The sequence below is a fragment of the Gekko japonicus genome, unplaced genomic scaffold (assembly GCF_001447785.1).
Source record: "Gekko japonicus isolate JY-2015 unplaced genomic scaffold, Gekko_japonicus_V1.1 scaffold15, whole genome shotgun sequence".
NCBI classification, from domain to species: domain Eukaryota; kingdom Metazoa; phylum Chordata; class Lepidosauria; order Squamata; family Gekkonidae; genus Gekko; species Gekko japonicus.
The window spans coordinates 1,672,937-1,683,508 of record NW_015165830.1 but is presented as its reverse complement, the minus strand read 5'-3'; the positions used below and the strand labels follow the sequence as shown (position 1 = coordinate 1,683,508).

The following is a 10,572-nucleotide window of genomic DNA, read 5'->3' as shown; positions in this document are numbered from 1 at the left end:
TGGGGTGGGTTTGTGCTGGGAAGATGGCACAGAGGGGGATGCTAAAGACCATTCTCCCTCCACACCATAATAATGATCCAAACTGGGGCCCTGGGCCTTTCCCCCCCATTCCTGACATCTGACTGTTGGTATCAAACTTGGGCTGGAGGAGTCCCAACCCTACATGTTAAAATGTGTAACCAACAGTGTCAAAGTCAAATTGTAACATGTAGGTCTGACCTCAGTTGCACTGTGTGTGCGCGCGCATATGCGCACACGTATAAACTGGTCCAGTGGGCTTTTGGGCCCTCCTCTGGTCTAATCCTACCCTTGGGGTATGAACTATGGAAGTATAACTATAGAGTGCAAGGTTTAAAAAGGAAAGAAAATCCTCTCTCACACCAGTAGCCACTGCAAAGAGCAGCAGCTCCCAGCACTTTCCACCCTGATGTGCCACCTTGTTCCAGCTACTTAGCAGGCCTCATGCGCTCCCAGCACACACAGCTCTAATTTGGAAAGCTGGCAGCTCTAGCAGTGAAAGCAAATGAATACATGGTTTTAGTCGTACCAAACTCTCATGCTATCTGGTGACATTAAGTGAAAAATTAGCAGTTAGGTGAAGACTCATTGGGTGGCCTTTGATCGTGCTGTGACTATAATGAGACAAAATGAATGGAACACAAAATAAGCCTTGGGGAAATGAAGAGACAGCGTATCAAAGCCCCCCCCCCTTAAAAAGATTCAAGCCAAATTGAACATGGGTGGCGCTAGGGGAGCAGCAGTCCTGAAGACATCCGCTTGAATGCGGTGTGCCTCAGGGGGCGGTGCTCTCCCCGATGCTGTTTAACATCTATATGCGCCCCCTTGCCCAGATTGTCCGGAGGTATGGGCTTGGATGTCATCAATATGCAGGTGATACCCAGCTCTATCTGATATTGGGCGGCCGGTTGGACTCCAGCCCAGAAGATCTGGACTGGGCTTTGCAAGCCGTGGCTGGTTGGCTCAGGCTGAGTCACTTGAAACTGAACCCAGCAAAGGTGGAGGTCCTGTGCCTCAGTCAAGGTGGTTTGGGGTTGGGGATCCCTCTCCTGACCTTCGGCGGGGTACCTTTGGTGCCAGCACCAGAGGTTAGGCGTTTGGGAGTGCTCCTGGATTCCTCCCTAACTATGGAGGCCCAGGTAGCAGCCACTGTCAGGTCAGCCTTTTACCATTTTAGGCTGATTCGGCAGTTGGTTCCCTACCTCAACCGCGATGACCTGGCTACAGTGATCCATGTGACGGTCAACTCGAGATTAGACTACTGCAACCCTCCCTTCATGGGGCTGCCTTTGTCGCAAATCTGGAAGCTGCAGCTAGTGCAGAATGCTGCGACCAGCCCAGGCTGTTGGTGGGTCTCCCTAGATGGGAGCATATCTGGCCTGTGCTGAAAGTGCTGCACTGGCTGCCAATAGGGTACCGGGTTTGCTTCAAAGTGCTGGTTCTTACCTTTAAAGCCCTATATGGCCAGGGTCCGACATACCTGAGGGACCGCCTTTCCCTATATATACCCCAAAGAGCACTACGGTCCGGGGCACAACATCGCTTAGTGATCCCAGGCCCTAGGGAGGCCCGGCTTGCTGCAATCAGGGCCACGGCCTATTCAGTGGCAGCTCCTACCTGGTGGAATGAGCTCCCGAAGGAGATCAGGGCCCTGCGGGACCTTGTACAGTTCCGCAGGGCCTGTAAGACGGAGCTCTTCTGCCAGGCTTTCAACTAGGAACCGCCACCACCACCACCACCACCACCAATGAACACGGCTGATAACTGGGAACGGAGCGGCCCTATGACGATCACACTTCAGTGCCGCAGCAGATCGGTACCGTTGTAATAGGATGGAGGCAACATCTACTCAATACCATCTTGTTTAAATTTAAGAGTCACAGCATTGAGCACTTTATGTAATGTTAGGTTATTTATTCTGTTTTATCCAGTTTTAATTGGTTTTATGTATTGGCACTTGGTGCCCCATTTGTTAACCGCCCTGAGCCCATTCGTGGGGAGGGGTGTGTGTAGAAATTTAAATAAAGAAATAAATAAACAAACATATTTCCTTGGATTTCTGTTAAACAGCTGAACTTTCATATTGCCAAGTTGCCTTTAAGTATATGGGGGAGAGTGGAGACCAGGTGAGGCAAAGCCAAGCTGTGATATTTATCAGATATTGGGCAGGTGATATTTCAGAAACTGAATGGATCAAAAATTAGCATTTTTTTTTGTGACCCAGAGAAGTGATAAGCATCCCTAGACAGCGCTAAAACTCACACCGAATATGTCATCATGAGCTACTGCACTTGTATTCCACTACTGTATACAGAATGGGATAGATCCTACTTGCTTTTCCACTATGAAGGAGGAAGGACCCCCCCACACACACACACATCCTTTTGGCTATACTTTGAATCTTCAGACCCATATGGAAAACTGCCACATGGGATGGGGATTGCAGTAAGGAGTTGAATCAGATGGGAGCAAGCAGAAAAACTGGTAGGATCCAACCCAATGATGATCATTCTGCAGGCCTACTCTGAGTAGATAAGGCAACTCCAAACCATGCTTGCAAATTTAAGTCTATACAATGGCTGTATACATATTTCCTGGCGGACTGTGTGCATATATATTTGGTATCTGATTTATATACTTCACAAGTGGAAATGAAACAAAAGGCTATTACCAGCTTTTAAAAGTCTCATCACTTAACTTACAGGAAATTTGTGATGCATGCTCAGTCTCTGCCTTCATTTGCTGCACTGGATGCAGTAGTGGTGGCAGCTACTGCTGAAAAATGCATTTTGGCCCTATGATGAAACAGTGATGTCAGACCCATTCTAAAGGAAACGGATAGCGATGGAAGTGGGGAGTTATTGCTTTCTTTTTAAAACTGCACTCTCAGCAGCCATTGCCTTGAATTCAGTGTGGAGTCTGGACTTCCCTCCCGGTTTCCCTGCAAAGGATAGCCCCAAATCCTTGGCCCTCTTTACCCTAAGCACATTGCGGGAAGCAATCTTACACTCGGCCAGCCAAAAGTAAAGAATGAAGAAAGGAAACAGAGCGAATACATTTTAAGAAATGTGTCTTTAATAACCTCTTGTTTTGGCATTTGGGGTTCTGTATGAGGAAACAGAAAGTAATGTAAACACTAAAAATATCACACTTATGTGCCTGTAAGTCCTTTGTACAGTCCCCATTTAGGTCAGTGCATATGGGAAAGCAAGATAGTCCTAATTCTTAGTAGGCTGTTGGGCATCTCCCACTGTGTCACAGAGAGCATGCTCTGAAAGATAACTGGCACTGAAATGTAAATGGTTGACATTGAAATTGATACTTAAGCTATCCACAGAGACAGCATGACTGTGAATCACCACCATGAGAGTCTTCTTGCGCTTGATGAGTGTCCCAGTGCCTAGCAATGGAAGACTTTGGAAATCAGTCATTAAAGTGCCTTCAACTGCTGCCGCCGTTTTATTTGTTTGTTTGTTTGTTTTGTTTCATCAGTTGATGAAGGAGAAAGGTCACTTGCTCTTACTTTGATCCAGGTCAGCAGAAAAGAGACAAAGATCTTTCTTGTCGATACCAGCTGAGCATGAAGAAGCAGACTGGATGAGTCCAGCTTTTGCCCTTATTGGGGTTACTGGCCCCACGGCATGTATGAATTATAACATGGTTACAGATCTAGTAACAACACCCTCAGCATCATCCCCCTTTCCATCTCAGACTTCAGATTCTAGGCTAGAGATACGCCTCCAAGATCTTGTTGCATAAGGGCTGTACATCCTCTGGGTGGCCAGGAAGTCCCTCCTATCTGTGTCAACCAACTGGAGAAAGGCTGGATCCACCCTGCTCCGCTCCCTGCAGTCTCTGTATGTGCTACCAAAGTACGTGCTCTTTGGGCCATGCTCACGGGCCAAGAAATCCCTGCTGCACGGGGAACAGGGAGCTCGAGTGAAACAGTGCTGGGGAGCACTGGACTGTTCACATAGTCGGGGAAAGCCCTGATAAAGGTGGCCCCAGTAAATAGGAAGGTTTGTGTAAGAGTTCAGGTAGGCATACTGCTTGTGCACCACTGTGGAAGAAGCCCTGTGCATGCCTGAGGCGTTTTGTAGGCAGGCCTCCTGATAGGAAGGGAGCCTTGTGGTTTGAGAATGCAGTCGCTGTTGGTCCTTCCAAGGCAAACTATTGGCCTCCACACGTTTCCTATTGCACATATGACTTGGCCTGAGGGCACTGGGAGGATAGTGGTGGAGTCCATGATGGATTCCAGGCACTGATGATGTTTTTGGAGCTAGACCAGCTTCGGGGAAAAGGTCTGGCACATCCCCATAGACAGAGGACTTTCCATGATGCTTCCAGATGCCCAGAGACTGTGATCTCTCATACTGCTCCCAGGCTGACCTTGGGAGGTCATGTCTGTGACTCTGCTTCTCCCTCCTTCGCTCTGCTGTGTCATATTCTTTGTATATTAAAGGTCTGCAAGTCCTGTCAGCTCTGGGGAAGGAGTTGTGTACACATGCATGAGGCAAGAAGTGGTTTTCCAAATCCTTTCTCTTCTCAGAAGTGGAAATCAGCCTTGCCATATGGGCTGAGCTGTCATGTCCACCTTCTCCATACACCAGGTGAACATTCTGGTGGAACCTTTCCTTTCCTCTAGGCATGGGTAGCTTCTGCTTCTGCTGAGGTGGGAGGAACTCCCTAAGAGACCCAATTGGAGAGTGAGGAGCAGCACTAAGATGGTTTCCAAGTGGCACTTGATTTTTGATACGAGTCTGAGGTGTGGTTCTTACCAAGTAGCGTTTGGAGCTGTTCACAGTGGAACCTGGAAGAACCTTATCCTCAGAAAAGCTGCCTCGGAACTTCACTGGATGAAGTATCTGTGGCTGTTCACTTGTCCCTGTCCAGATTTCACCAGCTGGCACCAAAGGCTGTTGGGGCATGGGAAGTAACGGTGTAATGGGCCTCCCAAGCTTCTCAGTTGTTGCTGCATTGGAGAACTGGTCTGGCCTGTTAGGACTACTAGTATTCTGAACCACAAGCTGAGGAGTCCTTAAGGAGAAGGTTGTTTGGAGGTTTTCACTTCGGTTTGACCAATTCTCAATGGTGCGTGTAGCATTTTCTAAAGAGTTTCCAACACTAGCAGTTGACACCATGTTTTTGGCAGCCTGCAGCATTTTCAACACATTGGCTTGAGCAGAGTTAGCAGTGACGTCGGGTTTGTGAACACGAACAGGACTCTCCAGGTTCTGGACTCCATTAAAACAGCTATAGATGCCCTGGTGGGGAAAATAAGAGGGAAAGGAATGCAATGATCAATAAGGCTCCCAAGTGACTGGGGAAAAGAATGGCAAATGGGCATGTCTTGGGAAGGGATGAGCTGGGGGAATGTTGGTTTATCAAGTTCATGAAGGATATTAAAAACACAACGTGACCTCATGTAGCTCAAAGACCTGGAAAATGTATAAATATTTGGGATAGAGTGCTGGTGTGATTGCTAGTTATATCAGCTCAAGACTACATAGTCTGTTATTAATAGATACTTTAGTCACTGTTAAAGTCAGGAGGGGTTCTTCTTCTTCTAAATAAATCTGCAGGGAAAGAAGATTGTGGCACTTTTGTTGTTCAGAAACATAACAGGTGTCAGGTTTTGGCCAGCAGATCTTGATTCCACAATCAAAATCTATTAAAATAAAGATTGGGAAGAAAGTGTCTCTCTACCACACCCTGACCTGGATCAGATTGTCTGGTTATGCCGACTTTGTCGTAGTGGAGGTAGTTGGTTGACAAGTTTGTCCCTACAGGCACCTCAAACATTGGCTCGTCCAAATTCCTTCCACTCTGTACTTTAATCTGATATTTTTCAGATGTGGTTTCCTAAGAAATCGGTGTGTTTCTAATGGCAAAGGATAGTTTTTGGACACTGTATTTTCAGGAGTTAACTTCTCCTTAGTGCTCATCCCGGGTTTTGGGTTTTTTTAAACTATGAATTTCCAGTGGTTATTTAAGTGCCATTACATTGAGGTCCTTTGTTAAACATTTCAGAAAACACAGATTCAGAAAGCGTAGAAGCTAGTGTAATGGCCCCCAAACTCTTAGTACAACACACTTTATCTGAAGCACTTCACAGCTAAGATACAAACATGAAAAAGTGCTATTATTCTAAAATCCAGAAATCCAATCCCAGTTCTCTATGAACAAATCCTTTCTCTATTGCTTCAGTTGCACAAGTCCAATATTTCATAGTTTCAAATGCATTTTACTTTGATCAGATAAGGTACAGGGGGGAAACCCATCCAAGGTGGGTTTTTGTGTGTTTTGATGGAACAAATAATATGGTCTGGAAATGAAAAAGAAACTGTGCTGAGGACTGGCAAATCATTTCCCAGTTCATTATTCTGGTGCATTTCTAATTGGGGAATGATTGGGTTTTTTTAAATTATTGGTTTAATTTCAGATACATTTTACACAAACTAAACATGAGTGATGCATTCCTATACAAATTCCTTTTAAGAGAGGGGGGAGAGGGGGGGAGAGAGAGAGAGAGAGAGAGAGAGAGAGAGAGAGAGAGAGAGAGAGAGAGAGAGAGAGATGAATATTGAAAAAAGGAAGATTGAGGGCTATGGGCTTCTTGTCTTGGCAATAGGGGGATGCATTAGCCCATAAATGTTAAGAGCCATGGACTTACCTTGGCTTGGGGAAAAGGTCTATGCCTCTTTCTTTAAAAAAAAAAAAAAAGATATAGCATAGGCTGGCATGATGATGCATAGTCCTGGACCTGTGTGTTTTCCCAGCAGGACAGGGAAAAGTTCACATACACTAGTGTGTTTTGGCATACGCAGAGATACCATGTTTTCTTACCTACTATGCATGGTGAAGCTTCAGATCACAGCAATGTTCTCTACCTACTAGATAGGTACATATGGGCTACTGTGCAAATAAATCAAATGTGCATAAACCCAAACCCCATGGTCAGTTCCCAGATATTATGTGGAATATCAGTCATGCAATTTGAACCTGTGAGTGCTGCTTTACTACAACTGGGACTGTTGCAGATAATAATTCCAGAGGGAGAGCCAGGGTAACAAAATGTTGCTTACATGTTGCAGCAAAAATGAACAGGAGTCTTGTGACACCTTAAAGATTTGTGTGGGTGGCCTGCAGGCCAGAAGGCAGGACAGGCACTGGTGGAGTCCAGAGTGGGCCTTTTCAGTTCCTTTCCACCACCTTAAATGTATGGGTTGGGAAGCTGCAATTGCTAGGTTCTCAGTGGGAGCAAACCCACCCCCAAAAGCTCATGTGTGGATTTCACCAAGCCCCCCCCCCCCGTGGTGCCTAACTATGCAGGGCTTAGAAATTAAGCAGGTTCACTACTTGGATGGAAGACCACCAAGGAAGACTCTGCAGAGGAAGACGATGACAAACCACCTCTGCTTCTCACTTGCCTTGAAAGCTTCTTGCTGGGGTCGCCAAAAGTCAGTTGCATATTCACGGCACAGAGAACTTGCCATATGTAGGCTGTTCCTTAACCTCTACATCTCCCCAGTGAATCTGCCCTCCATATCACAGATGAGAGCCAAGTTGGTGTGAGGAGACAAGATACTCTTAACCAGGGCTATTTTGGGGCAGGAACGCACAGGAACGGAGTTCTGGCTGGCTTCAGAGTTGGCCACACCCACTACAGCCAAAACCTCTGCGTGCGTGCCTACAGAGGGAAGGCCTGTAGAGTGACCCCCCCTTCGGCAACTCGGAGGTGGGCAGGCCAGGGGCCGCCTGGAAGGATCTGGGAGGCATTTAAATGCCTCCTCTGGCTTGTCCAAGGGCTGGCTTGCCCGGGCAAGCCAAGGGAAGGCATGGGGTGTGTGGCCTAATATGCTAATGAGCTGTGTCAGGGGTGTGGACTAATATGCTAATGAGTTTCTGATGTTGGGTGGGGCCTATTATGCTAATGAGTTACTGCTAGGCCTTTTCTACAAAAAAGCCCTGCTCTTAACCCTGACAGGTCTCTGTGTGAAGATGTGGAATCTTTGCATACATGTCCAGTCACCTACTAGAAGAGAAATGGTCCCTTCTTAACCTGCTCTAATTTACAGGATTCTGTTTGTCTTTTTAACAAGGACATGTCTCACCAACACACTAGATGACAGCCCCTATGTAGACATACTGAACCTCATTCAAAGGCAGAAAAACACATCTTCTCCACTGAGGACCATTTTTAGATCACAGGCAGAAATGATTCTTAAACAAATTGTAAGACTGCATCCACATATCTATTATTCAAACTGGTCATGTGGATCAAGCTTCTCTTTAAAAAGCCTAAACAAACAAGCATCTTACATGCTCCAGGAGAAAGCAAGCAGACAGCAAATCATTCTCTAATTCTTTCCAGTCTCCAAACAATTTCCACAGCTTAAAATCATGGTAACTGTGACATGGTTCCCCACCACCACTAACCTAGAGAGAACTTACTTAGTTCTTTAACTCATGCTTATCTCAAGAGATACCTTTATTTCTGATGTCCCAAGGAAATGGAAGGGAGAAGAATCCCACGTCTTAAAATGCCAAATTAGAAACTCATGCCACACTTTTCATACATTTATCTAGGCTTGGCTTGGTGGCAAAATATTTACAGTGTCGGTTCCTGGTCTCAATCTAGCTGCTGAAGAAACTTGGTCTGGCCCCCAGGGGATAATGAAATCTTATTCAAAGTGTGAGAACAAGATTATCTATAGGTTTACTTATAAGGAAAAGAAGCAAGGAGTGTTTTTCGTATCAGTGATGGGTTTCTCTTCTCATGCCCATTCTAGAATCTTTTAGGTAGGATATTAATTCCTCAGTTCCCCACCCTCAATCAATGCACAATTTGAGTGTATAGGTCAGGTAACTGTGAAGAAGGCCAGGCAGTCAGAAGAAAAACCGTCATGAGGGAGCAATTCTTCCAGCCTTTAGAACAGGGCCTGGAGCCTAGGGAAGCTTCCCAGAAAACACCTGGACCGGACCCTTCACTAGGCACACCTGTGTGATCAGAGGTGGAGGGACACTAACTACCCCTGTTGCTACCTTGCCCATGGTGTCTGGGTCTGTCATAAAACCCAGGTGGGTGGGCTGTGAGGGGGGGCTACTTCTTCTCTCCCTCCCTCCCTCCCTCAGGGATGGAGCCCACTTCCTCCTTCCCTCCCTCACAATGCAGGGGGAAAGGAAGGTGGGTGGAGGCGTCCCAACCAGTGTTCCCTCTAAGCTGAGTTAGTGTGAGCTAGCTCACAGTTTTTCAGCCTCCGGCTCACACATTTTTTGTCTTAGCTCAGGAAGGATGGCTCCAGAGCAAGCTAATTTATGCCCTAGCCATACTGCTTGCTCACAACTTTAATGCCAGTAGCTCACAAAGTAGAATTTTTGCTCACAAGACCCCACAGCTTAGCGGGAACATTGGTCCCAACTCACTTAGGTGCTGGGGAAGAGGAAGGAGGGTGGGCAACAACTTCCTGCCTTGTCGTGGTCTGGAGGGTGGGGGGACAAGGAAGTAGAGCAGCAGCTCCCTGCCTCTCCATGCTGTCGGGTGTGTGAAAGAAGGACAGGCAGCTGCTTCCCACTTCACTGCTGGGGGAAGCAAGGAGAGCAGCAGCTTCCCAACATCCCCAATGTAGGGGGCTGCAAGCAATGTCTTCCCTGCTGCACAGGCACCAAAATCCTTGGGCCAGCAATAGGGCAGGTTGGTGCCCCTTCATCTGCAAGATAAAAGACTATCGAAGAAGAAGAAGAGATTTATACCCTGCCCTTGACTTGGAGTCTCAGAGCGGCTTACAATCTCCTTTCCCTTCCCCTCCCCTGTGAAGTAGGTGGGGCTGAGAGAGCTCTTGAGAGAACTGCTCTGGGAGAACCTATGCCTGACCCAAGGTCACACCAGCAGCTGCATGTGGAGGAGTGCAGAATCAAACCCAGTTCTCCCAGATTAGAGTCAGCGCTCTTAACCACTGGACCAAACTGGCTCATGAAAATAAAACATAAAACATGAAAATATTCTCAAGGGGAACACACACACCTCCTTGGAGAACTCCTTGTACACTTACCCTGCTTATAGCCAAAAGGAAATCGAGCTTGTGAGACTTGGGGACAGAATGTCGCAGCTTCCAATAAACCAGGTGTTCCCAGGCAAAGACCAGCAGGCTCAGCCCCATGGCCACCAGCAGCATGTAGAAGACGCCAGCCATGTTGTCAATGTCTAATTTGCTGCTCATCACTTCATTCTTTTCATTTTGACAGATCCCAGACAACCACACAGTTTCCAATTTCTGGGTTTCCCCTAGGAGACACACAGACACAAATATAAAGAGAGAGTAAATTCCTCACTCTGACATTAGAGATTTATTCATGAGGGTTGTGCACAGAAGTAGTGTTTGTGACATATTAACAGTAGTAGTTGTTTACTTTATTATACTTATTACATACTTTTGGATTCTTTTTATTTATTGTTTCCTGTTCTCAAATACCTGAATGGCTGTCCTATAGAAGACAGAGCAGACGGTCTCTCTCCAGAAGTCAATACTAGCAGTCAGGGGTAATTTTCAGCAG

The 10,572-nt window shown here is 46.6% G+C and overlaps 1 protein-coding gene across 1 annotated transcript in view; it reads right to left on the bottom strand.

Moving 5' to 3' along the window:
* Positions 1 to 4,659: 4,659 nt before the first annotated feature.
* GRIN2C (glutamate receptor, ionotropic, N-methyl D-aspartate 2C) overlaps positions 4,660 to 10,572 on the bottom strand; it is an 84,592-nt gene continuing 78,679 nt past the window's right edge. Inside the window, exons 11-13 of the mRNA XM_015410721.1 lie at positions 10,071 to 10,303; positions 4,797 to 5,282; positions 4,660 to 4,704 (exon numbers count right to left, since the gene is read on the bottom strand). Of these exons, the coding sequence (XP_015266207.1) occupies positions 4,660 to 4,704; positions 4,797 to 5,282; positions 10,071 to 10,303 (764 nt within the window). The remainder of the gene's footprint in view (positions 4,705 to 4,796; positions 5,283 to 10,070; positions 10,304 to 10,572) is intronic.